The sequence below is a fragment of the Manacus candei genome, unplaced genomic scaffold (genome assembly GCF_025592945.1).
Source record: "Manacus candei isolate 608988 ecotype Guabito, Panama unplaced genomic scaffold, ASM2559294v1 h1tg000002l, whole genome shotgun sequence".
Classification (NCBI taxonomy): Eukaryota; Metazoa; Chordata; class Aves; order Passeriformes; family Pipridae; genus Manacus; species Manacus candei.
The window spans coordinates 1,085,849-1,098,440 of record NW_026138050.1 but is presented as its reverse complement, the minus strand read 5'-3'; the positions used below and the strand labels follow the sequence as shown (position 1 = coordinate 1,098,440).

The 12,592-nt window shown below is 62.7% G+C and overlaps 2 protein-coding genes across 5 annotated transcripts; one reads left to right on the top strand and one right to left on the bottom strand.

The window, feature by feature from the left end:
* Nucleotides 1-610: 610 nt before the first annotated feature.
* LOC127477450 (hexosaminidase D-like) lies at nucleotides 611-7,395 on the bottom strand. 4 transcript variants are annotated; one of them, XM_051802009.1, is made up of 15 exons: nucleotides 7,360-7,395; nucleotides 4,429-4,634; nucleotides 4,141-4,237; nucleotides 3,771-4,008; nucleotides 3,554-3,663; nucleotides 3,165-3,252; nucleotides 2,920-3,084; nucleotides 2,650-2,833; nucleotides 2,357-2,428; nucleotides 2,045-2,249; nucleotides 1,863-1,945; nucleotides 1,573-1,651; nucleotides 1,281-1,382; nucleotides 1,048-1,137; nucleotides 611-943 (listed from the first exon to the last, which is right to left on the bottom strand). In XM_051802009.1, exons 3-15 carry the CDS (start codon nucleotides 4,233-4,235, stop codon nucleotides 760-762), a joined length of 1,695 nt encoding a protein of 564 aa, XP_051657969.1. In that variant the 5' UTR covers nucleotides 4,236-4,237; nucleotides 4,429-4,634; nucleotides 7,360-7,395; the 3' UTR covers nucleotides 611-759. The 4 variants fall into 4 exon arrangements, with proteins under 4 accessions (XP_051657969.1, XP_051657883.1, XP_051657791.1 ...); XM_051801923.1 differs by having other exon boundaries at nucleotides 4,429-4,637; nucleotides 7,360-7,391; XM_051801831.1 differs by lacking the exon at nucleotides 7,360-7,395 and having other exon boundaries at nucleotides 4,429-5,652.
* Nucleotides 7,396-8,257: 862 nt separating this feature from the next.
* MLST8 (MTOR associated protein, LST8 homolog) lies at nucleotides 8,258-12,424 on the top strand. Its single transcript, XM_051802966.1, has 8 exons — nucleotides 8,258-8,502; nucleotides 8,579-8,630; nucleotides 8,710-8,872; nucleotides 8,969-9,044; nucleotides 10,793-10,945; nucleotides 11,025-11,149; nucleotides 11,600-11,763; nucleotides 12,245-12,424. The coding sequence occupies exons 1-8, from the start codon at nucleotides 8,374-8,376 to the stop codon at nucleotides 12,361-12,363; spliced, it is 981 nt and encodes a 326-aa protein (XP_051658926.1). The 5' UTR covers nucleotides 8,258-8,373; the 3' UTR covers nucleotides 12,364-12,424.
* The last annotated feature ends 168 nt before the right edge of the window (nucleotides 12,425-12,592 follow it).

Sequence of the window (12,592 nt, the reverse complement as noted above, 5' to 3'; positions counted from 1 at the left end):
GGAGCCAGAGGCACCACCGGCAGCAGGAGGGCTCATCCCACGCAGAGATCCCCACGCATCCCCCCCCAGCTGCCTTTCCGATGGGAATGGAGTGCACTGAGGCCCCTGCCTGGGTGCAGGAGGCAGCAGGGGTCTGGGAACACATGGGGCCCTGGGTCCTGGATTAATGGAGAGGAGGGAAGAGATGAAGGCAGGGTTTGAAGGATGGCTTTGCTCAGGACACTCACCTCCCTCCCAACGACCAGGGATTCATGGTGGCTGAAAGCTGACACAGGGGTGGGGAGTGGGTGCTGGTGGGAGCCTGACAGGGCACCTGCACAGCCCCCTGTCACTGCCCCATCCCGGGTTCCAGCCCTCTCCCTGTGCCATGCAGCACCCAGCCCCAGCACCGAGCTGGATCCCGTCCTGCAGGGAGGGCATGGCCACCCCTGAGGCCAGCACGAGGTGTCCCCATGAGCTGTCACGCTCTGCCCTGAGGCTTACCTACCCCTCCAGCTCCAGCAGAGACTGCGGCCCAGGACAGACCTCAACCCTCCACACCGGTCCCAGCTTCCCCTCCCTGCATGGGGGCCAGGACACAGAGCCATGGCCCCTCCAGGACCAGCAGCATCTATGAAAATACTTTATTGTGGAGCTGGGTGTGCAGGGCTCTGTACAGCGCGAGCGGCGGCGGCAGCGCCGTCACCAGCAAACAGACACACGGTGCTGGCCCCCGAAGACCAGCCAGGGGGGCAGTGAGAGCTGGGGGGGCTGCAGCCCCTACGTGGCCTTGGGGCGGCCGTTGAGGCGGATGATGGCCCGGTAGTCCCGCACCAGGTCCCGCAGTTGGTCCAGGTAGGGGTTGACGTTCTCCTCCATCCACTCCTCCACCGTGTCTGGGAAGTAGACCCTCTCCAGCTGGGCACGCAGGTCACGGACGAAGCTCTCCCAGTCCTCATGGAGCCTGGTGGGGGGACAGCAGGGGTCCAGCTCCCTTCTGTGAGCCTGGGACCCCTTCCAGCCCTGCAGAGGCACCCGGGGGGGCTCCCAGCCCCCAGCACCACATACTTCAGCACCTTGCTGCCGAAGCTCTCCATGTTGCGGGGGTTCCCAAAGTGGTGCTTCCGATGGTAGGGGCTGAACCAGCCCTTGATGGCACTGGGGAGGTACGAGGGAGTGGGGGGCACAGGGGCCAGGGATGGGGAGCTGCATGTCAGGCAGGTCCCCTCCCATGGAAAAACTCTCGTGTTCCAGCCCTGTGGCCCAAGCCACCAATCCCGCTGCCTCCCGCCGCCTGTTACCTCTCCTCCTCCAGAGCCTTCAGGATGCTCTCCCTCAGGTGGCCATTAACCTGCTCCACCATGTGGTAGATCTCCACACCAGGGAACGCTCCCCTGCCCTCGCTGGGGAAGGGGAGGCCAAGGTGAGACCCCAGCATGTGGGATGCACTGGGCTGGGTGAACCCCAGCACTCTGTGTGGCTGGAGGGTGCCTGCCCTCAGCCCAGAAGGGTCTGGTACTGGGGAATTTGGGTGACCAACTCCCTGGTCCCCTCCAGTGCATCCCTTCTGATGCAATTGGGGTGGTCACGCACCAGGTGCTCTGCTCCAGCTGCACACTCTCCAAGCCCAGCACATCCAGGACCTTCCTCTTTGCCTCTTCTGTGAAGCCCCCTGGGAAGGGTGAGGAGAGGGACAAAAAGGCTTGGGCCACCCCACAATCAGGCTCACCCCTGGCTTCACCACACCCCCAAAACTGGAGAGACTGAAGCTCTTCCTCCCCTGCCTCCCATCTCCCCCCTGTCCCCTTCCCGGCAGGCCAGGCTCTGGCAGGCAGTGGGAGGTGGGGGTGAGCCCGGCTGTGCCGGCAGGGCCGCTGGCTCACCGTTCACCAGGGTCTGCAGGCAGATGGCCAGCGAGGGGATGCTGACGGGCAGCAGCTCACAGAGCACCGAGTAGTGATCGTACCTGCAGGGTGGGGACAGCCACGCCGTCGCCTCCTGCACTGCTGCCAGTGTGGCTGTGTGGGCACCGGGGTGGCAGGGAGGGGGTTCTGGTGCCCCTCACCTCTGCCAGCCGGTGAGCACGATGCCCTGGAAGCGCAGCGGGGCCAGCCGTGGCAGGGCCTGCATCACCTTCAGCCAGCTCAGGTGGTTTTTCAGGTGGTAGCTCAGGGGGGTCCAGGTCTGCGCCGGCCCCGTGGTGCCCTTGAAGGCGCTGGCGAACCAAACTGCCTCGAAGCCACTCTCTGCATACTTGGTGAGGAACGGCTCTGCAGCGGGACAGGCATGAGCCATCAGTGCCACTGTGCCCAGGAGGCTGTGGGGAGCTGGGGGCAGATCCCCCCACCATCCCCAGGAGCCTGGCACGTCACCTTACCGAGCTGCTCAGCCTCGAAGTCGGGTGCGTAGAACCACACCACGGGTGAGACGTGCTTCGCTATCCCAGACTCTGCAGGGAGAGCAAGACGGGGACACTGGCACTGGTGCCAGCAGCAGGAGCATGCCTAGGACTCCTCAGCCCAAGACCCACATTCCCACAGGGCTAGGCATGGGCTCCTGCCAGCACCAGGCATGACACGTGCCAGGGCAGCCACGTGAACGGGCACTGCCGAGACACAGGACAGACCTCGGCTGACACCCGAGACACCACTGCCGTCCCCGTCCCCTCACCCCGCAGGGCTCCCACGCTGATCTTCCTCAGCATATCGTCCCACATGAGCACCCGCAGCCCCCAGTACTGCGCAGAGAGGAAGCCCAACACCTCCTTGATGTGCTTCAGGAACATGGTCCCCACATCGCCCTTGTTGCGGCTCATCCAGTTCTTGGAGTCCATCCCCTCCCCGAGATGGAAAACCTGGACTTGGGGGAAGGGGGATGCTCAGCACTCCTGGGAGCACCCCTGGGGCGAGGGCTGGGGTCCCTGCACAGCCCAATGCCCACCTCATCCGCGCCGATGTGGATCCAGGTGGAGCGTCTGTGCTTCTCGATCACCTGTGCCAAGATGCTCCTGAGCAGGGCCAGGGTGTTGGGGACGTGGGGGTTGAAGCTGTTGGGGAAGCGCTCGACCTCCCGCAGGTGCTGGTACTTCTCGTGTTTGAGGATGAACTGCGGGAAGGAGCCATCAGGGGGGTTTCCAGGGGAACCCCCTGTGATTTGGGATGGGGAGCAGGACTGGGACCCCCTACCTCCACATGGCCAAAGGTTTGCACCAGGGGAACCACCTCCAGCTTGTGTTGCTCCGCCAGCTGCTGGATCCGCTCGATGTCCTCCTCACTGGGAGGGCAGGGACAGGCTCACCAGGGGATGCCAGGGCAGAGGGCAGAGCTTGGGGAACTTCCCCTCCTCCTCTGGCACCCTGCCCATATAGCCCCCACCACCCCACACATGTGTGGACTTTACTAAGGGGCACAAATATTGTCCCAGCAGGGCTGGAAGCCGGTCTGCCGGCGGCGCAGCCTGGCACTCCGACCACGGTTATCGCAGGCACAGGGCCAGGTGGGTCACACCCAGCCCTGGCACAGTGGGACCCACCGGGGCCGCCCCGCCGGGCAGCTCAGCACACAGCCCTGCTCACCTGTAAGCGTACGGGGACCTGAGGACTTCCAGCTCCCCCTTGAAGGGGAACATGTCCTCGTACTCGATGAGGATCCCGTTGGCTCCCAGCTGGGACAGGAAGGGGAACACCTGCAGGGTGGGCAAGGTGGGCTCAGCAGTGGGGACAGCATGGCAGGTTGAGCCCCCCCCAACACATCCCTCCTTGGTACCTTCTCCCTGCCACTGGGCATCCTCACCTGCTCCAGGTAGGAGACCCTGGGCGCAGCTCCCTTGAGGTCCAAGTGGACCAGCCTCATGTCGGTGGCACTGACATCCCTGGGGACCTGCTGCCCAGGCTCTTGCCTCAGGGCCGTTATCTTCGCCTCAGGGAGCTCCAGAACCTGGCTCTGGGGGATGACATCCTGGACGATGTCACCTGTGTCCCCCCAGAACCCGCTGTCCTTGCTGACGTGCTTGTGCAGCTCCAGGGTAAAGCTGCAGGGAGTGGAGCAGGGACGGGGGTGACACAGGGCACTAGCTGCCCCCCAGCACCAGGCACCTACCTGGGCATGACCCAGGGGCTCCCCACAGACCCCCAAACACCCTGAGGTCCTGCTGTCACCTCACCTGTCACGGAAGAGGAACTTGATGCCGGCCAAGGCGATGAGGAGCAGCACGACAAGGCGCAGCAGGTTCAGGCGGTGGCTCCGCTGGAAGGCCATCTCTGGGGACACACACAGGGTCCAGCAGTGGCCAGAGGGACCTCAAGCACAGGTGACCCTGCACAGCCCCACGTACCGTGTCCTGCTCCCGACCAGGGCAGCACAAGACCCAGAGAAAGGTGACATGGGGGGAACCCCTCCGGCACCCTGGTCCCCATCAGGGACGTGCACAGCGGTGCCGTGTGCCTCCTACCTTGTGTGCCCCAGCGTGGGGCCAGCGGCTGGATCAGCCTCTCCCTCTGCCTGCAAGGGCGTGGCCAGTGCCAGAGCAAACAGGGCGGTGCTGCAGGGCAGGTCCTCCACGGGGATCCCCTCGGGCTGCGGGGTCACCCCCGAGACAGGGGCTGTGTCACAGGGCGGCAGGGTGGGGTGGCATCAGGGGGTGGGCACGGCACAGCCCTGCTGATGGAGGAGAGGTGATTGGGGACCACCCCGGCACACGCCAGCACTGGGCTGCTCCAAGGACAGCACCGGCACAGCCATGGGCACTGGCGGGGTGAGGGTGGCAGCCTGGACCCCCTCGGCACCCAGAGGGGCCATGTGAGAAACCTTGCTGTGTCCAGTTAAAGCAGTGCTTGATCCCTGACAGGACACAGGACAGGCCGTGCAGGCTGCAGGCATGAGCTCATGTCACAGAGGTGTCACAATTTAGATGAATAAATTTCATTTGACATATTTTCTTTGTAAACTAATTTTGAGAACTCCTGAGACAGGGAGTTCAACTCAGATGAAAGTGAGCCCAAATCAAAGTAGCCTCCATGGAGCAGGAGGTGGCAGCTGCCCCATCCCTATCTCCCACAGCCACAGCTTGAGGGACAGCACAGAATTCCATATCCAATGGCACATGACCAGCCCCAATTCCCAGACTGCCTACAGTGTCCCACACAGGGGCACTGTGGCTGCAGCAGGAGATGCTCAGCCAGGCCAGACCCTGGTGAGTGCAGCGCTGGGGACACTGCTGTCACTGGGGCACCACTCCTGCCAGCCCCAGGAGCCACCAGCCTCTGCAGCCCCAACACAAACCCTGGGAAAACACCACAGCACCCCATGTCCTCTGCTCCCACAGTCCCCTCGGGCTCCTCCTCACCCACAGCCCTGTTCCCAGGTGACGAGGGACCCTCGGTGATGCCAGCTCCTACCCCAGGAGCCCAGAGCTGCCCTCCTGTGGGCAGCACATCTCCCAGGGCCCCGCAGCACAGATTCTCCCGGGAGCCGCACACAAGCATCATTTCCGCCCTTTCCCCCCCTCTTTTATTTTCCAGTCCTTCTGTATTTGTTGAGGCAGGGACGGGGCAGTGCATCCACCCCCAGCCCCTCGGGGGCTGGAGCCTGCTTTTGGGGAGCAGGCTGTTCCCTGCACTCCCTTCCCTGCACGGAGAGGTACTTCATGGCACTGCACCTCCTGTGCTCCAGGGGATAAGTGTGGTACCCACTTCCTGCCCTGCCCAGGATGCTCCTGGCAGCTCCAGCACAGCCCAGCAGGGATGTGCCAGGCTGGGGACAGCTGCCAGCCTGGGGGTCACCCCAAGTGCACAGGAAAGCACAGAGGGGACACGGGAGGGGGGTCAGTGGCCCCGTGGTGCATGGCACGGGGAGCCCAGCACCCAGGAAGGCCATAAATATGCCAAGTGCTAATGGGGCTGTCATGGGAACACAGCGCCTGACCGGAACAGGGATAAATATTTAGACAGATGCTGTCAGCTCGCCAGGATTCGGCGTTTTTAATGTACGTTATGTTATTTAAATAGGGCAGGTTCCCAGGGTCTGCGTTCCCAGGCAGCCAGGGGGGAGGGAAGGGTGCTGGCCAGAGTGGGGGGGCAGCACCAAGGGGTGATGGGGGCAGCCAGGACACCACATCCCTGTGCCATCGGGAGATCCCTTGGCAGCGAGGGCTCAGCTGATGGATGCTGCCCCTCTAACCCGACATCTCGCCGCTAGCACCCGCTATATTTATTAATGTTCCGCTGCCAACGCTTTGGGGATGGCACTGGCACAGTCCCCGGGAGGCTCCTCACAGCCGGCCAGTCTGACTCAACACCCTCATGGTGATGGGGTGAGGAGGGGTCAGACCCTCGCCCCCCTCCCTGCCTCCACACAGCCCACGTGGGTTTTGCTTCCAGCTCCCCGAATCCAGCCCAGCTCCCCACCTACCTGCCTGAGCCCCAAGCCCCGAGGAAGATGGAAGCAAACCCAAACCCGCACATGGAGAGTGCCGGGCCATGGGGAGGATGGAGCCGAGTGCCTCGGGGTGGCAGGGCCACTGCTGCCCGCTGGGTACCTGCAGGTGCCACTGCAGCCCACGGACCAGCAGTGAGGGGTTCGGGTGCCACTCAGCTGCCCAGCACTCCAGTGTTCCCACTGTTTCCATACCAAACCCTCGCTCCCTCCACATACAAAACAGTGCAGCTGTGGGAGGAGTGACACTGCTCCACGTACACTTGTGTGCACACACATGTGCACACTCACACACGTGCACACTCACACGTGCACACACACATGTGCACACTCACACGTGTGCACACACACATGTGCACATGCTCAGGTGCTTCCAGAGAATTTCATGGTCAACCTGGCCAAGGCCATTCTGTATTCCCAGCCTGTGCCCCCCCACAGGATGAGCTGCCCCTCCCCAGAGGCCATGGCACTGCAGCCCCACAGCCCGGGGCTCCTGCGAGGAGAGACTGTGGACTCCCCTTGGGGCTGTTCCCCCAGTCCCCGGGCAGAGCTGGCCCCTGTCCCATCCCGCATCCCTCCAGGACACTGAGACACCCCCTGGGCCTTTCCACACCCCCCCTGCCCTCTGTGCTGTGGGGCACTACCTGCACCCTGCAAACCTGGCGCACCCCACAATGCCCACACCAAGGGCATCCATTGGGCATTCCCGTGCCTACGTTACCCTCCAAGCTCTGCTCGGCATCCCGGCAATCCCCACAAGCATCCCTGCAATCGCCCCGAGCATCCCTGCATCCCCCCGGCTATCCCTGCATCCTTCCCGAGCATCCCCGCATCCTTCCCGAGCATCCCCGCATCCTCCCGTCACCGCTCCCCGCCGCGGCCACGGGCATCCCCGCATCGCCCCGGCCTCCCCGCGGCCCCGAGCATCCCGCGCTGTCCCGGCTCTTACCGGCAGGTGCGGGGCGGCCGCGGGCACCGCCGGGAGCGGGCGCGAGCACGGGCACGGGCACGGGCACGGGCACGGCCGCCGCCGCCGCTCTTAAAGGGCCCTGTGCCCGCCGGTGCGGCAGGAGAGGAGGGGTGGCGGGGCCTCAGCAGCCGCCGCACCCAGCGGGGACCGTGCCCACGACCCCGCACGGGGGGACCACCGGCAGCGCGCGGAACCGCCCGCCCTGCCCGGGGCCGCACCGGCACAACGGGCGGCTCCGCTGTGTGCCCGCTGTGAGCCCGCTGTGAGCCCGCTGTGTGCCCGCTGTGTGCCCGCTGTGAGCCGCTCGCTGTGTGCCCCGTGCCCGGCTCCCATTGCCCGTCCGGTGCCCAGTGCTTGGTACCCGTTGCGTGTCCAGTGCCCGTCTCGCCCCGCGGTGCCCGGTGTGCTCTCCGTGTGTGCCTGGTGTGTGTCCCGTCTGTGCTCCGTGCCCATCGGGTACCCCGTGTGCAGCGTGTGCCCCATGCCCGGTGTGTCCCATGCCCAGTGTGTACCCGGTTCCCGGTGTGTGTCCCATCTCCCGTATCCCCCATCACATATCCCATATCCCGAATCCCACCCCCCCTATCCCCTATCCCACGCCCCATATCCCACATCCCGTTCCCTCTCCCCCCATCACTGCGCCCCCTGGCGCGGGCTCGGGAAGCTGCCCCCCCCCTCCCCGTGCTCCGTGGTCTCACCTTACCCCCCTCCCTCCGCCCCGCCCATGGTATGTCCCACCGCCCCGCTCCCGCGCATGCGCACCCCGCCTGTGGCGGCCCGGGCCTGTTCCGGGCGCATGCGCAGAGCCGGGTACCGGGAGGGAGCCGGGAGCACCGGGAAGGGGGAGCGGGGGCGGGCAGGGAAGGGAGCGGGGGGAGCTCCGCCGCTGTGAGAGACACCCCGCCGGTGTCAGCGACACCCCGCCGGTGTCAGCGCCGCGGCGGCACCGGGATCGCGAGTGCGGGGGGCCTGAGCGGGCCCCGCGGCGGCAGCATGAACGCGGCCCAGGGCACGGTGGGCAGCGACCCCGTCATCCTGGCCACGGCCGGCTACGACCACACCGTGCGGTTCTGGCAGGCGCACAGCGGCATCTGCACCCGCACGGTGCAGCACCAGGACTCCGTATCCTTCCCGGGGCTCGGGGCGCCGCGGGGCGGGCCCGGCTGATGCTCCGTACCGACCTTAACGGCGGCCGCAGCAGGTGAACGCCCTGGAGATCACGCCGGACCGGAGCATGATCGCAGCCGCAGGTGAGCACGCCCGTCCCGCCGGGCACGCCGGGCACACCGGGCACGGGGACGGCGCCCACGCCCTGCCCGGTGCTTGCAGGGTACCAGCACATCCGCATGTACGACCTCAACTCCAACAACCCCAACCCCGTCATCAACTACGACGGCGTGAGCAAGAACATCACGTCGGTGGGGTTCCACGAGGACGGGCGCTGGATGTACACGGGCGGCGAGGACTGCATGGCCCGCATCTGGGACCTCAGGTGGGCACGGGGGGCTCCCCTCCTCCAGCAGTGTCCTGGGGCTGCGGGGCTGATCCCAGGCTCCCAAACATGCCCCTTCCTCACCGGCTGTTGCAGGTCCCGGAACCTCCAGTGCCAGCGCATTTTCCAGGTGAACGCTCCCATCAACTGTGTCTGCCTGCACCCCAACCAGGTGAGCAAACTGGCTCCTTCCGTGGGCTCCCAGCACACTGAATCCTGTGGAAGGGATCTTCAAGTTCACCTTGTTCCAACTCCCTGCCATGGACACCTTCTGCTATCCCAGGTTGCTCAAGCCCCGTCCTGCCTGGCCTCAGACACTTCCAAGGATGGGGCAGCCACAGCTCCTCTGGACAAGTTGTTATGTGGCTCCTCTGGGTAAATCTGAGGGGCTGCAGAGTTGTATCTCAGCAGAAGATTTTGGGAAGGTGGCTGGGGTGGGTGACCTTCCTGGTGGCACAGACCCATTGTGGCACTGCAGGACGGGCAGCAGCCTCCTTCCCACCCCCCATCTGCCCCCTGCCTGGCCAAGCTGCTGGTGCCAGGAGCTTTGGGTGGCACTGCTGGCAAGAAGAAGCATCTCAGGGCCCACAGCCACGATTCCCATCAGGTTTGGTTGAGATCCACCAGTGGGTTCAGCAGCTGTTGCTGAGCAGAGGGAGGGCTGGGGCTTGGAATGAGACTGAAGGGAATGTGGTGCATTAGCAGGGAAATCAATAGGGATCATTGCAGTGCTTATGACTGCTGGGCTGTAGGGCTGTGGGTTTGCCTGCAGACAGGGCAGCACAGACCTTTGTAAAATGCTGAGTAATGGAAGTGTTCCTTTGCATTTCATTTGGCAAAGGTTTAATTTTGCAAATTGGGAATTTCAGACCAGATTTGAGATCAGTTATTTGGACCAGACTTTACCCAAATGCTCCTGTGGTATCAGTGCTGTGAAAATATGTTATGGTAAAAAAAAAGTATTGCTGCACATAGGTCTCAGATGGGAAATAATTACTGACCAAAATGCTGCTGAGGTGCAGAGTGTTGGTTTGTGAGCAGAACGTGGTTAATTAGTCCAAAGGTGGCAGCATTTCTTCAGATAGGTCCATGGCTCTGCAATTCCCTCTGCAGAGACGCTGCTCCAGTTATCCCAGATTCCTCATGGCCTGGGTAAATCGTGATGGCTTTAGGAATTGCACTTTACACCTGCTAAGAGGGGCTGAGGATTAAGGTGCCCAGGAAAGGCTTCTGTGCAGTCAGGTAAATATATCAGCGGTGTTTGTCTTCCTCAGAACAAGGCTGTGCTCCCAGGCCCAGGATTAGCTGTGCCTGATGACCTGATCTCCTCTAGGGATTCTGCTGGAGTTGTGGGCAGTGCAGGCTGTCGATAAAGCCCTGCCTGAGTGGAGGGATGCCAGCATTGTCTTCTGCTCTGAGCATGGGATCAGAGCCAGGACTCTGCCCTTCAGCTGGCTCTTGTCCTTCCCCTGAGAAGGCGTGAGAGAGAGAAAAAAGCCAGTCCAGGTTGTGTTGTTCAGGTATCTGTGCGCTCTTGAGTGCTTCAGTTGTTCACTGGCCAACCTGCATCTAAATGCTTCCTCTCAGATGTGCTGAAAATCACTTGGCTCCTGTAGATTTTGTTTGGAGCTGTAGGTGTGCAACAGCTCTGGAATTCAGGCAGCTGCTGTGTGCTCTGGGCTTTATAAAATTAACAAACACTTCTGGGAAGGGAAACAGCCTTTTGCAGAGTGTAACAGGAGTCAGGACTTGGCTTGCTCTCCGTGCAGCCACTGTGTGGAACAGCCCTGTGCTGGGGAAGAAGGAGGCAGAACAGGACCCCGATGCTTCAAAGCAGAGCAGGACTCCCCGTGGTGCTGCACGGGCACGATCAGGGCGTCAGCTCAGGGCTGCTGCTCACGGGGGGCTGTTCCCTTGCAGGCAGAGCTGATCGTGGGTGACCAGAGCGGTGCCATCCACATCTGGGACCTGAAGACCGACCACAACGAGCAGCTCATCCCGGAGCCCGAGGTGTCGGTGAATTCTGTGCACATCGACCCCGACGCCAGCTACATGGCGGCTGTGAACAGCTCGGTGAGCTGGGGGGCCGAGGGGCGGCACGGGGACATCCGGGCTGGCTTTGGGGGGCACAGATCCCACTGTCTCCCCGCAGGGAAACTGCTACGTGTGGAACCTGACGGGCGGCATCGGCGAGGAGGTGACGCAGCTGATCCCCAAGACCAAGATCCCGGCGCACAATCGCTACGCCCTGCAGTGCAAGTTCAGCCCCGACTCCACGTGAGTGTGGGCAGCCCTCTCCTCCCTCCCATGGGAAACACGGGCCTTCCCGGGCAGGCAGAGCCCAGCGGTGCCCCCAGCTGTGCCCCCAGCTGGGCTGATGCTGGCTCCACGCTGCAGGGCCCCAGGGAGGAGGCAGGGGATGTGTCACCACGGGGTTGCTCTCAGTCGTGTCCCACTCGTGCTCCCTGAGCTCAGCAAGGTTTGCAGCCACGAGCTGTTCCTGCAGCTGGGATCCCACTGCTGATCTCCAGGAGCAGAGTGTGGGCTCCTTCCTGGAGTCTGTTCAGCTGAAATCTCATAAATCAGACAATACAGGTGTAAGGAGATGTGAGTGAGTGCAGTGAAGGCAGGTCTCCAGGCCATCACTGGCCAGGCCCATGGTGAACAGAGGCCTGTAGGTACACAGTGTGACTGACAAGGTCACCCTCACATGGCTCCTCCTTGCAGGCTCTTGGCTACCTGTTCTGCAGATCAGACTTGCAAGATCTGGAGGACTTCAAACTTCTCTCTGATGACAGAGCTGAGCATTAAGAGCAACAACCCCGGGGAGACGTCTCGGGGCTGGATGTGGGACTGTGCCTTCTCTGGGGACTCCCAGTACATCGTCACAGGTGAGGCACCTGGGCCGTGCCAGGGCCCTGCACCAGCACAGGGCCAGCCAGTTCCTGTGGCTGGGACATTGCCAGACTTGGGCATGGGTGTGGGTGGGGTGGGAGCACCCAGGCTCACCCCCCCAGCACCTTCTGCTGAACTCCCTGGAGCATTCTGCCTGTGCTGCAAGAGACACCTGTTTAAACCAGAGAGGGGGTCTCCAGGTTGCAGTTGGTCTCACCTGGGATCAGTGCTGCTCTCAGTGTGCAGTGTGGCTGTCCCTTCAAAACAAACCTGTGGTGATTTCCACAGTCACTGCTCTTTATTAAAATCCCAGTTAATACAGAAATGCACTGAGCTGCTCTGCCTTGCTGCTCATCACCAGCCCTAAGGATGGTGGTGAGTAAAGCAAGAGGAAACTATTTCTAATAATAATAGTAAAAGAAGAAGTTTAAAATGTAATGATATACATCCCACTCCTTTTTTCACTCTTTGTTTCAGCCTCCTCTGATAACCTGGCCAGATTGTGGTGTGTGGAGACAGGAGAGATCAAGAGGGAGTACAGTGGCCACCAGAAAGCTGTGGTCTGCCTTGCCTTCAACGACAGTGTGTTGGGATAACGGGCACGTGTGGGAAGGAGAGGAGCTCTGTGTTTCCCCTTGCCTTGCAGTGACAAGGACCCTCTCCAGAGCCAGGACGTGCACTGTGCCTGTCCCCTCCCTGATGGAGAGGGCTTGGGCTCTGGCAGAAGCAGCTGCAGCTGCCTGGGGTGAGACCAGGCTTCAGCTCTGAGCAGGACATTGCTGAAATGTGTGTGGCCTCTAAGGGAGGGAATGGGACAGGGAGACA

Bases quoted from the DNA above. Each gene is read 5' to 3' on its own strand.
- LOC127477450 (XM_051802009.1), bottom strand. From the start codon at position 4,235: ATGGCCTTCCAGCGGAGCCACCGCCTGAACCTGCTGCGCCTTGTCGTG. The intron at 2,834-2,919 runs GTGGGCATTGGG...CCCCAAGTCCAG, and splicing joins TCCACATCGGCGCGGATGAG to GTTTTCCATCTCGGGGAGGG. The intron at 1,383-1,572 runs GTGCGTGACCAC...CCCCTTCCCCAG, and splicing joins CAGCTGGAGCAGAGCACCTG to CGAGGGCAGGGGAGCGTTCC.
- MLST8 (XM_051802966.1), top strand. From the start codon at position 8,374: ATGAACGCGGCCCAGGGCACGGTGGGCAGCGACCCCGTCATCCTGGCC. The intron at 9,045-10,792 runs GTGAGCAAACTG...GTTCCCTTGCAG, and splicing joins TCTGCCTGCACCCCAACCAG to GCAGAGCTGATCGTGGGTGA. The intron at 11,764-12,244 runs GTGAGGCACCTG...TCTTTGTTTCAG, and splicing joins CTCCCAGTACATCGTCACAG to CCTCCTCTGATAACCTGGCC.